The 15790-nt window shown below is 38.3% G+C and overlaps 2 protein-coding genes across 6 annotated transcripts in view; both read left to right on the top strand.

Annotated features, from left to right (window-relative positions):
* The window catches only part of tcf12 (transcription factor 12), a 79345-nt gene extending 69904 nt beyond the window's left edge, over window positions 1–9441 (top strand). For 2 of the 4 annotated variants that reach the window (XM_029458385.1, XM_029458392.1), the window contains exons 15-21: window positions 1158–1229; window positions 1702–1893; window positions 4848–4959; window positions 5085–5244; window positions 5581–5825; window positions 6398–6542; window positions 6991–9441. In XM_029458385.1, coding sequence (XP_029314245.1) covers window positions 1158–1229; window positions 1702–1893; window positions 4848–4959; window positions 5085–5244; window positions 5581–5825; window positions 6398–6531 — 915 coding nt within the window. In that variant the 3' untranslated portion in view covers window positions 6532–6542; window positions 6991–9441. The remainder of the gene's footprint in view (window positions 1–1157; window positions 1230–1701; window positions 1894–4847; window positions 4960–5084; window positions 5245–5580; window positions 5826–6397; window positions 6543–6990) is intronic. The other 2 variants (XM_029458400.1, XM_029458409.1) reach the window with 2 other exon arrangements.
* A 4600-nt stretch (window positions 9442–14041) lies between these two features.
* Window positions 14042–15790, top strand: part of cgnl1 (cingulin-like 1) — a 31024-nt gene continuing 29275 nt past the window's right edge. Inside the window, exon 1 of one of the 2 annotated variants that reach the window (XM_029460755.1) lies at window positions 14042–14235. The gene's annotated coding sequence lies outside the window, so the exon portion shown is untranslated. The remainder of the gene's footprint in view (window positions 14236–15790) is intronic. The other variant, XM_029460746.1, reaches the window with a different exon arrangement.

Genomic DNA, 15790 nt, shown 5'->3' with positions numbered 1-15790 from the left:
TAAAAGTAATGTGGGAACAAAATTCAATCCAAGTCCTGTTTGACATGATGTGTAACATAAACGCAGCACTGCAGTAAGGTGGCTTTTATTTATTTAATGGTGTATATTGGTGTAAACATATCTATGTTTTACTAAAAATACGTCAAAATTGGATTTAAAAATATGTATGTATATATATATATATATATATATATATATATATATATATATATAATAGTATACTGAGCAGTATATTGCTTGTTGCAAGAAGGTCCCATTCATGAAATGAACACTGTGGTGAGCATCGTTTTATTGCTGGTGGAAAACTAACGACTTTTGGATGTGTGTGGCCGTAAAAGCTGTGTGAAAATCACTTTATATTTTTCAAGTCTAAGCTGTAAAATTTTAAACTTTGAGCCTTAAGAAAGCTTAATCTTTTGCCCAATGACTCCAGAGCCATTTAGGCTCGTACGTGGTTAAATAGTGGCGATAAAAGCATTGATCACGGTTCGTTGGTAGTTGAGTCAAACACTACTTGTGAATCTGGAAAGCCCCATTAGTTCTGGGAAACAGTGATGAGCAACTGTTTAAACATGCAAGTTGAGGATTTAGATTACAGTTAAAGTTACTTAACATGTAAATTATTATGTTTTTATTAAGTTACGACTTAATAAATCTATATTAATTTCTTTAAAATACCCAGCTTTGATAATCCACTAAATATTCCAGTGGCCTGTAGCTTCATATCACTAAGTATAGTGAAAGGCTGGATGTGAAGTCATATCATGTGTTATAATTGTGTCACTCCAGGGGTGATACTGGACAGAAGGAAGCTTTTCCCTAAGATGACATTTATTTCAAGAGAAAAAAATAATCAGCAACAGTGTAAAGAAACTTTTGTGTTATGTTTTTAATAAAATGTGGAGGATGTGAACTTTGTGTAACATCCCTAACAAACCCAAAGAAAAGGAGAAAAGACCGATACTGTAGAAGGGGTTATTAAATGTGCAAACATCCTCACAAAATGAATGGTCAGCATCTGTGTGCTTCTTTCCAAATCCTGCTCTTCTTGTCTGTGTGTCTTTACAAAAACAATCTCTATCCACAGTGTGTTTCTAGTATTTATAGATACTGATCTTTTTTCATAATCCTGTCTTATTCTTATTTGACTTTGCCAGAAAAACAGAGTTCATCAGCAGTTACATGAGCATCTCCAGGATGCCATGTCTTTCTTAAAGGATGTCTGCGAGGTACTGCGAGTCTTTACTCATTACGTGTTCCATACGTCTTTGCATTGCTCTTTTTTTATTACTTGCAGTACACATACCTCACAGTGAAATGCAGTTTCATTTTTATTGCCTTTGTTGCCATATTGTCACGTTATGTGTTTGTCGTTCCAGCTTGCAGTAATCAGTTTAGGTTATGCTTAAATGTTCAATTCTAAATTAATTGTTCAAGCAATCCTGATGTGCATCTGTCCATTTTAACTGAAGGCCTTTGTTGACTTTTACAACTCAAGCTGAAACGGCTCAATTGAGCTTGCATTTGAATTGCCTTCTTTATCTTGTGTTTCAGATGTTTCTTTTCTTTTCAAGTCCACACCATGCAATCAGTGTTTTCAATTTTAGTCCTAATGTGCTTATACTAAGCTGCGCTGTCCTTCTTTTCCTCTCTTCTCCCTCTCCCTAACCCTTCACTCTTCAATCCCTGCGGTCCTCCCAGTCTCGAATGGAGGATCGTCTGGACAGACTGGATGATGCAATCCTAGTTCTGAGGAACCATGCAGTGGGCTCCACCGCCAGTCTGCCCGGCGACCTACATAGTCTGCTGGGACAGGCACAAAATGGGCCAATGGCAGCCCTTGCTGCAAACTTCCCTGCCTCTGCATTGGTGCCAAGTCGGACAGCAGCGATGGTATGAGAACTTCACATAAGTGTTTAGATCTTTCATTTGATATGTATTCGGGATACTGCATAAAGAGCGAGAAAATATTGGTGTATTCCTACATGTCAAACTTCACAACGCTGCCAAAACAACTGGACATTTTCCACACATGCACAGTTGATCCGGACATATTTTCCTTAAGCGTAATGGCTGGCCTAAGGCTCACCTTCCTCTCGAGAGCGGCTGTATACACACAGGTGAGAGAGAAATGAGAAAAACAGGCGCTATGGAGGGAAGTTGTGCTTTGGTGTAGGAAGTGTTTGTGTGTTGCAATAAGCCTCTTGAGAAACAGGAGAATGCAGTTCTCAGTATGAATCATGACGTGTTCACCCATCCTCCATCCAAAGTATTTCATTCTAAAGAGCCAAGAGATTTGTGCACATCTGCAATGGAAATTAAAATGTGGTGGCTCAACTGTAATCCAAAAGTGATTCGAAATAATAGTTTTCACAGACAATAAAAAAACAAAACGAATCTGAATGAGTTCTATAGAGTTCAGATTACTTATCTGGAAAGATATTGGATTCAAATAATGGAAGAAAAAGTCATAGAAAACACATTTCTTTATTTCACTCATGTCTGATGAAAATGATATACTCCCATGATTAACATTAAATGAGGTACTACCTAAACATTATATTAGTTTTGTTTTCATTATCAATTAATCACTTAGTTTGTAAAATCAGAAATGAGTGAAAAACTGCCTGAAATCATGTATTTAATATTTCTTGTTTTGTCCAACCAACCCCAAAATATTCAGTTCACTATCACATGAGTCAAAGAAAGGCAACACGTCCTCACAACTGGGAAACTGGAACTACAGAATATTTGCCTTTTTCACTTGTAAAGTGACTTAAAAGATTATTAAATTATCAATGTTTCCTGTTAACCCAGCCCCAGGCATTCAGCTGACATGAAATACATATTAAATACAAATATCTTCTTCTGATTCCCATTTTAAATTTAGTGCAACAATAACAAAGAGTTTTTTTTTCACCAAAAAGATTTCCCTTGTGTTGTGTTGGCATGATCATCAAAGCTGCAGTGTATTTTGGTCCAACTTCTAATCAGGATTTATATATTTACCTCTCTGGTCTCTCACATCTCCTTTGTCCACATTCATTTTATTTAAATACAGTTAAAGGGTGTTGTTTTCTGTCACTGGGTGTTTTCACTCTGAAGTTGTTGGATCTTTCAGAAGAGAACAAGAATTTTCCTGTGGTTGTCAGAAGAGCTCGGTTTGATGTATTTGTTACAGAGAGCTGTGTTGTGGCAGTGATGTTGACCGTCTGTGACTGAGACAGAACTTTCTGTGTCTGCACTAACACAGCACTTCCTGTGTGGGAAGAGGTCCCCTCAGACAGAGCTCACCAGCCTCGGCACGGCACGGCACAGCCACAGGCTTTTTACTCCAACTCACACCCCGCCCTCTACCCCCTTCCACTCCTTTTCATCACTTCTTTTTAACAACCCAGGATATCTGAATCGTTGGAAACGTGTGTCTGAACCCGCGGCCTCCACCCAAATAGAGGTCCTCAGCTGTATGGTAATCAGGCCCAGCAATGAAAATGGCAGCGTTCTTTTCTTGCCAGAGCCCCGGCCTCCCGCCTCCTCCTCCTCTAGACAAAGAGTTGTTTGGACACCTGTTGAGAGCACAGCAAAGATTAGCGTAGTGCTGAGGAAGGGGAGGGTCTGGGGGTGGCGGGGTTAACAGAGGCCAACAGTGACTGGGGATCACATTCCTTTAAGAAAAGGAGGAGACACCCTCCTCCCTCAGTGACGATTTCCCCGCCTTTCTCTGGTTCTCAGAGGGGAAATGAAATAGCTCAAGAACATGTGGTGAACCTCAGGAAGAAGTGATGGTGGGACCATTTTTATGTTATGAAATAAGAAGGATGTTCTGACTGTTGGGTGGGTTGAGCTTGACATCTTTTGTAACTGAACACAGAATGATTTGTCTCATTTTAGAGAAGCAGACGTGGTCGTAGTTGTGGTTACAGAGAGCTAAGTCTGAGAATGTCACAGCAGAAAATAAATGGGTCTTTTTTTAAGTATTGTTACAAAGTGGCTTTTATTTTGTGTTTTTCACCCTTTGTTATGCTTTCTAAAACATACTACTGTGAAGTAAACCAAAGCATCGTGTTGGGACTGACACGCGCCAATTAATTATTGGACCCTGTGAGACGCTTTCTTTGCAAAGCAAATTGCTTTTCACATGAATAGTTAAATATTTCAATATATACAGACTGACAAATGCAATCCAATTTAAATTTAAAAAACTATTAGTTCACAATATCAGATTTTCACTACACGGTTATCGGGGCCAAAGAATTCCCGATAACGATTTTATAACAATATTATTAAATGATACTAATAATGCTATCAGTCAAAATCATCTTTAGCCTTTTTATTTTCTCTTTTTCATGGAAAATGAAATACATTCATTTGTGTGTGGTGAGTTGGGGGAGGGGGACACAGCGTGAGTGGAAAGAGACAGACATTATTTAAGAGGCGCTGTATTATTTATACATATTAATGTATTATCATATGTGTATTATTACCATGATATCAATATTTAATTTCTTTAATATCACTTCAATACCGGCACCCCTACCATGCATTGTTAAAACTTTACTGTTGATTATACTATTTTATTTTATAAACATTTTATTACTTTCAACATTATAATGTTTGACAATCATTTAAAAGGTGCTATATAAATAAAATTTGATTGATTGATGTGAAAATGTAACATGTGAAAAGACCTTATTTAAAATTCTTATCCTGTGTGGATTTACCATAATACAGAAAGTTCATTCCTCCATCTTCCATTTAAAGCTCTTATGAATCGCTCTTCTCGCATCGTCTCCAGAGAATGTCTGCTTCCTTTCTTGACAATGTCCTTCCTGTCTGTGATGCAACAGGGTGGTGCCCACGCTGACGATGCTGCCAGCCTCAACAACAGCCACGGAGGCCTGCTCAGCGCCAGCTCCACATCCAGCACAGAACTCAACCACCAATTGGAAACTTTCAGAGGTCCGATTTCGTCCCTCCCCACCCCCAGTCTTATCAACTCATTATATGGCCGACACAACACGATACGGGCATGTCTCAGTTTGTGTGTAATGTCTTACCTTTTATGTTTACATTGCCTGCTGCAGGTCTTGCTTCAGCCCTGGCTGGCCAGTTGCCTGCCGCCCTGGGGCTGAAGTTGGAGAAGCTGGACAAGGACATGAACGATAACCTCTCCATCGATGACAAGTCAGATGATGAGAGCGACAGAAGAGATATGATGACACCCAGAGGAGGCACACGCACGAGGTAAGAACATGTTGATACACTAACTGATGTTTAGGTAGGTGTGAGAAACGGAAAACTGTTTAAATGAGCCCAAATCTTGAGGATGGATTCTGTGTTTTTTTGTTCAGCAATGTACTTGCTTGATGTCTTCTAAGATGTCTCACACAATGAGAGTGTAAGGCAGTAGCCTGTATATTGTCTACAATCAATGACATTGTTACATAGTTCTGAATAAAGGTAAAGTTACAATGGATCACTTTTTTTAAATGTAGATATATTCTATTCTATTTCTACTTCTATTCTTTTAGTCTCAACTATTGTTTGCTTTGTTGTTGTGTGACTTTAACTGTAAAACAGTTCTTTCTCCCACAGCATCACTGAGGACGAGGACCTGAATCCGGAGCAGAAGGCCGAGCGTGAGCGCGAGAGGAGGATGGCTAACAACGCCCGCGAACGCCTAAGGGTGCGGGACATCAACGAGGCCTTTAAAGAGCTGGGTCACATGGTCCAGGTGCACCTGAAAAGTGAGAAGCCCCAGACTAAACTGCTCATCCTCCATCAGGCTGTGGCTGTCATACTTAACCTGGAGCAGCAAGTCAGAGGTCAGTGTCCAACAGCCAGCTGCAAGGCCAAGTAGACTGTCACTAGCTTTTTAATGCACCTTTTCACTCATGCTCTTATTTATTTATGTAATTGTTTGTGTTTTAATGTAATTGTATGTGATTATGTTCATGTTGTTTGTGAGCCCCTTAAATCATTATGTGAGGGACAATAACCATTTTTTAGCTTTGGATCTTGACATCACATATAATCAATATTATTCTTTAAAATGCTTCACATAATATTTCTGCAGGCGGTAAGTGTCACATCCAAAGAGGGAACTGTAATATAGAGTTATAGGAAGGAGAACTGCAGTAAACAGGGCTAATTTATTAAGGATAAGATATTGCACTGACAGAGCTGCCAAATACAGATTAATTAAAGTAGGTAAGTCAAAAATGTTATCCCAATAATGCTTCATTCACTGAAATGCTGGATCTTCATAATCTTTTTGCACTCATGATGTGGTATGTTAAAAAGAAAAGGAACAGATCAAAGCTATCATTATTTGTGTGCAAAGGAATGAGAACGAATCAGCATTAAAAGTTTGACTCCTGTCTCTCTGAACCCACAGAGCGGAATTTGAACCCCAAAGCAGCCTGCCTTAAGAGAAGGGAGGAGGAGAAAGCGTCTGGGGGCTCCGGTGACGCCCACATGGGGCACCATCCCGGCCTGGCTGACACATCTAACCCCATGGGCCACCTCTGAGCAGCAGACAGGTACTCTCACCTCCAGGGCATCTTAGGATCTCAGCAAAGTCATTTTTACCTTATGGCGTTCTCTTAACCGATGGAATTGTTTTTAATTATTTTGTGTTTAATTTTTTTTAATGTTTTTTATGTTTAGGATTTGTTTTACTTTTAAAATGGTAAAAAAAAAAAAAAAATTAATTGGTTGTTGTTTTTTTCAATCAACAGTCAAAAACCCAAAGATATTCTGTTTACAATTACACAAATCATTAAAAGCAACAAGCTAGAGATACGTACGTTTGGCACTGTTGCACGATAAATGACTTCATTTATCGATACAATTAATTGACTAGTTGTTTCATAAATATGTGAAACAGTAGCACTATAAAATCAACCTTTTGTCATAATCTTGAACCTAAAATATATATTTTACCTTGTGTGATTATTGATCAGCGTATTTCCCCCTTCCTCTCTCCAGATCAAAGTGATCCACATCATTTCTGTCCCGTTTGAGTCGTGACCTTGCTTCTCAGTGACTGACAGGACTCACAGTTTGGGACATCAATCGAAGGAGACAGACCACTTGAAGCGAAACTACGAGACTAACACAATCCAATCCTCAAAGATTGAAGAAGATCCAAGCGAAGCGTCCAGCTCCCTGTGACCAGTTTCCATCTGCAAATTTCTCCCCACAAAGAAAAAATCTTCAGCACATATCACTGTCTGCAAGAAGTGTTGTTGCTTCTGAACAATCAGAGACTTCGCAATCTCCTCCAACCGTACGTGGAAATTGCCTTGTGCCTAAACTGAATAGACAAATGCATTGTAACAGCAAATCTTTTTTCGTTTGTCTGTTTCTTTTTTTTTCTTCTATTTATTATGTTACTGAGCTATAAAGTGTATGTCTAAAGGGAAAGTTGAGCAAATTCAAAGAGAAGTATGCAGCTTTTCAGTTGATCTATAGTTTGCCAGTGTCACCATTAAAACTGAGCTAAATCTTTGGCGAGTCCGAGATGAAGGGAAAATATTTGGGCACAGAGAAGATTAATTTATTGGCCAGTTTAGAGCGATATTTATACCCAACTGAAAATGATCATTTGCTGTTAGAAATGAAGACGCACCCGTCCCATTTAAAAAAATAATTAAAAAAGAGGATATATTATTTATATTTATATTTAATTCATACTGCCACTGACCACACGTGTAACCAAAACTACCTATGTTTGTTTCTGTGTAGTTTAGATCGGTTCCTGTGCCGCTGACCTCTGGAATAATCGGCTCGACTATGTCAGCATAAGCAATATTTTCTACAAAGGTGGCAGACGAATGGCAAACTCTAGGTTTACTGAAAGCTCAAATGTAGTTGTGTTTTTTTTTTCCTCGGTAAGGAGCAGTGAAAATACAGAGAGCAAAATATTTGCAAACCTTAGCATTCCCTGCATATTTTTAGTGTCTTAACTAAAAGAAAGGGGACTTCATTGCCCTTCCCTTTGCCATATAGTGTTAAATGTAAGCAGTGATATATTTTTGCAGATTCTTTGTCTTTGTTTAGCCTCCTGACACTTACGTGCTCCTGACGTCAGCAGAGAAGTGACTTTTCTTTGTGTCATTTCCCCGCCAGCAGCTTCTCAGAGATTGCTTGATTAATAAAAAGACGACGACCACACTTTCTCCTGGCCTGACGAACACATCCCTTCATTTTTTTAATATCTCATTTTCAAAAGCAGTTATATTTGACTAAAACATGTATGCTTATTTGTGTTGTAACAAGTCATTTCTGTAGCCTTCCAGCATTATCATGTCCAGTTTCAGTCGGCGGAGAGAACTTCTAAGTTATTTTTCAGTTCTGTTTTCATCCAATATACAATAAGCCAGACGAGATATTTCATGCATTTTGTTGAATATCATAGAACTGTAGCACAATAATGAACAACAACTCTTACCAGGATTATTTTTCTTTTATGTTTTAAGACATTATTCATGGCTTCTATTTGTTTTTCCTATCAGTGTGCATGATTTACGTTTGTCTTTTGGTCTTAAGACTTGCTTTATATTCCATTTATGTCTTTGTATCTGTTCTTCTATCATTATCTACACCTTAAACAAGACTGCCACATTCAGAATGACTAGACTGTACAAAATATAAACTAGAATAAAAGAAGCCACACTAAGAGTTTACATTAAAGATTTATGATTTAAAAACGTTGATTTTGTTAAGAAAAAACACCTATATTTTGTGTATTCTCTGCCTAAATGTGGCCCTGTTCTTCCTTTCAGTATTTATGTCGGCAGACTTTGATTGAGGGTATTACGTATGTCACTTCCAGCTCTTTTCTTTTTTAAATTTCATGTTCTTCCTATATTTGTTTGCCAAGTTAGACTTCCCAGATGCTTTCCCTTGTATAATATATGAGAAAAAAATGAAAATCAAAAAGAAAAAAAAAACATTTGGCTTATTTTTCACTGTAGTTTAGTCTTTTATACAATAATACTGTAAGAATATTTCTTGAATTCTAAATATTACTCTTTCTAGATTTTTGAAAGCAAAGGTTTTGAGTAAAAAGTTTCTTACTTTATTTTACTATATTAGATAGTAAAACGTACGGTTATTTACAATAGCCTGTCCATGATTACGATTCAAATTTACAAATGGCATCTCAAGAATGTAGTTGAATTGTTGCTCGTAGTTTAGAACTTCAAAAGGCTTCGTACGAGCTTCAGATTCCTAAAAGTGCGACCTTAATTGTCCAGTCTCTCGTGGTTGATTGATTAAAGATTTGTTCTTGTTTTAAATGAAAAGGTATTGTTGATACACATAAAAAAAAAACTGCGGCAACAAGAATTTGAATTTTCTGTCTTTTTCCACAGAAAAACACAATGTATATAACATTTATGTTGCAATAAATGTGCCATCCTTTTTTAAACTCAATTGTATGTGCATTTATTTCTCTCACTGTGCAAACACTTTTCCTTCTGTTCCCGCTCCATAATTGCATTGCCCCTCCATAAAGTTTTATTTTATGAAAAGGCACAGGAAGGAAGAAGTAAGATGAGCTCAGAAACATGGGGTTAGTTTGAAATTCTTTTTTTTTTTTTTTTTAAAGACATTTCTACAGTGGATTTAGGCCAAATGAGTGTTTTATAGTATGTAACTGATTTTTGAAAATAATGCCAGTGGACCATTGTAGTCTGTATGAAAAGTACTATGTATATATGTTTCTATTTTTAATAAAGTGTGATAGCAGCTTACTGTACATGTGCTGTAGTCCTACTTCTTTACATTTAGATTTAGGCTGGATGAAGAGATAGAGACAAGTCCTGTATGTAATCTACTCCAGCCAAAAGGGAATGCATGAACATTTATTAACTGAGGGAAATAAATGAATATTTAGAAGACACATATTTTATCTTTAGCAACTCTGGTAACATTTATTTTAATGAGTGTCAGTGTTTTGACATGCATGTGAATGCAGAAGCAAAGAAATAGATAAACTGAAACAGTGTTTTGGTGGAAGCGGCTATCAATCGACTGCAGTTTTAAATGTGCTACTTGTGCTGTGACTGAAGTTAATGAATCCCAAACGTGTTGTTCATATGCTGCTCTAAACCTGGAGGACTGTTGTGCTGTAAATCTCAGACCCCCGTACATCTGCACAGAACTATCCTCGTGCAGAGCGATGAGAGCGCTCATCACGAGGTCTGATTCCAGTTCAGCTGTCTGAAACACTTGAAAACTGCTGACTGCTGTTCTGCCTGTGGTGAGCTCAGTGATGCAACGTTAATCACGACATGTCACTTTTTAATTTTCTGTAGGGAGAAACAGAACGTGCGAGTGTGCTGGTGGGTGTGCATGTTTTCTGTAGGAGCGGGACCACCAAGTCTGAAGGCTGACATCCTGTCATGGCTGCTGGGCCAGCTGACAGAGAGTCCTTGGCTCACATCCTTGAAGCCCAACCAAAGAGCCTGCTGCTCCTGCTGCTCCCAACAGTGAGATCATCCGCCTCTCTGCTACTTTCAGGATGCAAGCTGCATTAAACATGCTTATTGTCTTCTCTCCACTGAATTAATTAATAATTTAAAATTAAACATTTCATTGGTTTAAAAAGATTTCTTCTTTGAAGGACAATCCTATTTTCCCAACAATTAGTCCAAATTACAAAGTTCTTTCCAGGGAACTTCTTGAAAGTTGTGACGTAAGTACGAGTTTGTGTGCAACTTTGGAACCAACAACAGCACCTGAGTTCTGGTTCAGCTGCAAAATGTCACTGAAACAGGCACAAAAAGACGCATCTCTTTCAGTCTGGATGTGTTGAGATAGAGGTGCCGTCTACATGTCTGTGCCCAGGGGCCCGTTGACTCATATTCTGTCCATGAAACAATTACAATGGATTTTGGACGAGAATAATAACAGCACATTGATCATTTTGGACGAAAAACGACCTCTGGGTATGTGCTGTTGCTGAACCTTTTAAAATAAAGGAGGAAGTTTGAATAATTCTCCAGACTTTTCCTTTCATGTGCTGAGGTGTTCATGCAACCTGTCCTAAAAAGAAAAAAAAACACAATCATTTTTTGTTCTCCACCTGTTGAATTTCCTGACCATTGGTGGCTTAATTCATGGAGGTCCACGACTACTTTTGTTGTTTTGGAAACATTCAGCTCCAAGTTGTTTGCTGCATGCCAGTCCACCAGGAAGAAGATTCATTTCTGTAAGCTGCCTCATTGTTAGAAATCAGACCTACTAATGCAGTATCATCACGCTATCTTGTTTAACTTAACAGACTGGGAGTGGGAAATACTATAATTTCACCACCTTGTCTTGAGTAGTAGCTTTTGCCACACATTGAAGCAGAGCCAGTTATATTCACATGAACTTACAACATTTTCTTATGTCATAAATCAACAATGTAAAAGATCAAATCGAATGAGCTAGATATGGGCCTATGTTACATCTCTGGTGCATGTCAGTGAGCTTGATTTGCTGCTGGAAAGCCTGCAGTCCTTCTTTTAATCAGGATAAGACTGAGCTGTGTACTGAGCTTGCCCAGAGGTCCCAGCTGTGACACCTTAGCGGAGAACAGAGCTTTCATTGTGTGCTGCTGTAAACCAGCACGGAGCTCAGATTAAAGGCTGCGGTGCTGCACGGTGTCTCTGCGAACACAAATATAAACAGTGGGCCACTACCACAGCACAGGGGCAACTGGGCCTCCAGTTTAATGTAGTTTATGCTTTTGTGCAAGGTTCATTAAAATAACTTTGGGTTTATAATTTCTTCAAAATCTCAGTCAGAATTAATTTTACAAATGTTGTTAGTCTGTCATTGTCAATGCTGAAAAGTACATTTACTAGTATTACATTTGTAAAGGTGCTTTACTTGAGTATTTTCATTTTATGCTACTTAGACATTTTATTCTATACTTCACTAAATTTCAGAGGGAAAAAGTGTAATTTGTACTGCACTACATTTATTTAATAATAATATAGTTACCAGTTACTTTGATGAGTTTTCATACAAAACATATGATCAACTTACTGTTTAAAATAAAATGCATCATTGCAGGTTAAACTTCCCAACAGTGTGTAAAATAGTTCAAATCTGCTCAACCAGCTACAACATTCAGATGTAGGGGTCTGTTTGAGTACATAATCACTTTTACTTTTGTTATTTCATATATATTTTGTTTGCTAATACTACTTCTGTGCTTTTACTTTGGTAAGATCTTTTAACAGCTGCTTGTAACAATGTATTTTTATTTATCTATATCTGTATTACTACAGTTTAACTGTAAATAATCTGAGTACATATCATTTGATATTATACACAAACATGGAGTCCAGAAGGTTCAGCCTGAGATTGTGAAAGGAAGCATGAAATATTATATGTGAAGTTAAAGGTACTTGTGTTGGGTCATTGTATCCAGTGTAACGTAACATTCACTGAATGAACAGAACAATTAAAAACATGTTGTTGCCAAAACGATATGAGCAGGGCTGGGTACCAGCAGCCATGCAAGAACTTACAAGAACAAGTTTACAAAAGTATTGAAATTCAATACTCTGACAGGTGTTTCTAACATTTTGTCCACCTCATATTTATACATTGAAGAGACAAAATATTAGAAACACCTTACAATGTCATGCAATTCAATTCAACACCACAATGTACAGCCTCCAAAATGACTATGGAGTTAAATCAACACCTTTCTAACAGTGTCACCTATAATAAAATGTTTTACAATATATATTAAAGGACTGCTGGATGTACATATGTTTTACAGGTTGTATTGCTTTTCTGGTAACTCAGTGTATAACTTTATTATTTATCCTTATTATTGTGACTTTTGAGATGTTGTGAAAAACTGAATGTCATCAGATATTGTTGTTATTGTTCTATGAAGATATTCATATGCAGTATACAATATATACATCTCTCTGTGCACTTACAGTATCACTGAAGGTGACTGTAATCCTACTCCTGCTACTACCTACTTATTTCCCAGGCATTATTTATCACTGCTCAGTGTTGTTTGCTTAGTCCTGCACTTCCTCTTAAAGTACACATACACTGCAGACATTTTATTTCTAAAATAATACTCTCTCTCTCTAGTATACCAAGACATTTCTTCAACATTTCTTCATCCCACTCAGCATAATACCTGCCTCCCACCATTGCAAGATGCTCACTCTGGGTATATCTAATGTCTGTATGCGTTGCATAAATGCACCAGTACCACCAGCAGCACAGGTTCTCATTAACTAACGCATTCAGGTCAGCTCACTATCCACTAGATGACGCTCTCGGTTTTTAAAGACCTGCAGCTGCAAATTGCATTTATGCAGAGTGCAGATAATTAAAACTGACATCGAGTTGAGGGGAGCACATACGTGTATAATTCTCCGAGGGCATTAAGCAAGTCGTTAACTATAGTCTGCGGGCTACATGACATTAATATCCATTTATGAACTTTAAGTGTGAAACTTATCATTGTAATCTCCCAATATTTCTGAAATATTTTAGAAGTGTGTGTTTTGCTTATTTCTCCAAAAGATATATTATATCTATGAGCCCAGCCATCTTGCCTGCTTTTTTTTTTTACATAGCAAAATAGTGATTTAAAGGCTACATTAAAACTTTTATTTGCGATATCGTTTTTATAATAATTTGTATTACTATTTCTATGTTGGCCCAGATTCTTCCACACACAAGCAAATACACTTTAATTACTTTTTCCGTCGGTATAATGGTTAATATTTAGTTTATTCAGTTTTTTTAAAAGAACATCTTTTATAATAAGTTTAAATGGAAGATAATTAACAGAGTGAGTGTCAGGGCTCAACTAAAACGTGCGGTTTTGGAAACTCTCGAGACCCCGCTGGGCTGAACCGAGCTGAGCTTGGCCGGTCCAAACTGAACCGGGCCTGAGAGAAGTCCTGGACGGCTTTACGGGGGATTGGAGATGTGAAAGCTGTTCCTGGACCAGCCGGTTAGATTTTGGGTGGGGAGGCGGGTTTGTGCGCTTGTTTCAGGAGGCGGGGCAGCCCGGAGGGTCGGACGTCATTGTGAAACTGTCCTCTCTCTCTCTCTCTCTCTCCCAGAAAACAACACATAACTAAATAAGTTAGCAAGCAGATAACTTTGCTTAACCAGTTTATCTTTTTAAAACTCATTTTAAACTAACGTTTACAGTCTGCGATAACTGGACGAGGGAGAAACCCGACGCTGGTGAGTAACTAACAGTATTCATTGTAACGTTACAAGTTGAGCCGTGAAACTTAACGACAGGCACAACAACTGGACATTGAACAGCAACAATTAAAATGAACTTGCTACAAACTTGACTTAATTGAGTGACTGAAGGACAATAAGTTTTAAAGTAAATCTCTGGCTGGTGGTGTGATTCATGCCACCTGTTGCACTCAGCAGCGATGTAACATGTCTAAAAACTGCGTCAACTCAAACTGCCGCTGTTTCTTCACTTCTTCAGTCAACTATCAAAGTCTTTACTCTAAATCTCTGTTTGTCATTTACACATACGGGGTATTCTTTTAAATGTATTTTCAGTTGCTCCTGTCCGCTCACGTTACATTTACCTGACGCTCCAGATTAGTGAACTCCCATTCATGTTACGTAATTTAATAATATTTTCCCACTGTGTTAATCCTCACTGTTTAAAGTGACTTGGTTCGCCTTTTACATTCACTCTCTCAAGGTCGGCCCTCTGCTTTAACTGATGTGTTTTCTCCATGCAGTCATGTGAGTCTCTGGAGCTACAGACTCACTGTCTGCACTCTCTGTGACACAGAAAACTAATCAGTTCACATGAGGAGATACAAATCTGCTTTGTTAAATCTTTGCAGAGTCTCCCCTCTGCACTGATCAAAGCCAGGGCCTTGACATCCAACCTGTGCTGCTGTGCTGACCTCTCTGCTCTGCAGCACAGGGGTCAGTGAAGGCAGCACTGCCTCCATGAAGGACAGCTCAGTGAGGGTCTTTCCTTCTTTTGCAGTGAAAAATACAATGGGAGGAAGACAGTTGCACACTTGTTGGAGCATACATGTGACACTAAGGATGAAAGAGTCTATTGTGTGTTGTCTTTAGCTTTAATCTCAACGGCAATCTTCCTCTTGGACAGGACACTTTACGTTGGCCTCCTTCTTCCCTCCTGTATAGAATGAAGAGTGGAAAACTGTCTGACTAATTACGCACCAGGATGGAATTTATGTAGATAAAATAAATTTCTTGTAGCGTTTAAGGCAGGCCACTTCATCTGAAACAACGACAGCCTCTGCTAACATTATATAAAATTAGAAGAATACACTTTAATGTAATAAAATGTTACCCATGAGGGGAAAACAGCAGAGGTACCATTTCATGCAGCAAATGCCATACAGTATATTTAACAAGACGTGTCAGGTGGCTTCCAGTTTTCCTGGAGAAGCCCTGAAATCTTCTATCAGAATGTCATTTTGTATAACTTGTTGCAAGAGTGTAGCATGGGCCAAGGAAGAACCCTCTACATTTGGGAGCGGATCCGAATCGAATCACAGGGCAGATACACAAATTATTTTTCAGTTTCGTTAACATTTCGAGATGGGGCATTTGGCCTGGGTGGAGGTCAGCGCTCTCAGAGTGCCTTTCTAGGTACTAAATAGGCTCAGTAGGTATCAGTTGTCCATAGATCCGTGTTCACCCATTTCATGCTAATGTGATATATCCTGCTTGAGCTTTGTTGCCAGTCTTATCTCTGTCCTTCTTCCAGGCACATCTCAGTCCGTCT

This window comes from Cottoperca gobio, chromosome 3, assembly GCF_900634415.1.
Source record: "Cottoperca gobio chromosome 3, fCotGob3.1, whole genome shotgun sequence".
Lineage (NCBI taxonomy): Eukaryota > Metazoa > Chordata > Actinopteri > Perciformes > Bovichtidae > Cottoperca > Cottoperca gobio.
The sequence above is the reverse complement of the archived record's forward strand: the minus strand, read 5'-3'. Positions and strand labels throughout refer to the sequence as shown.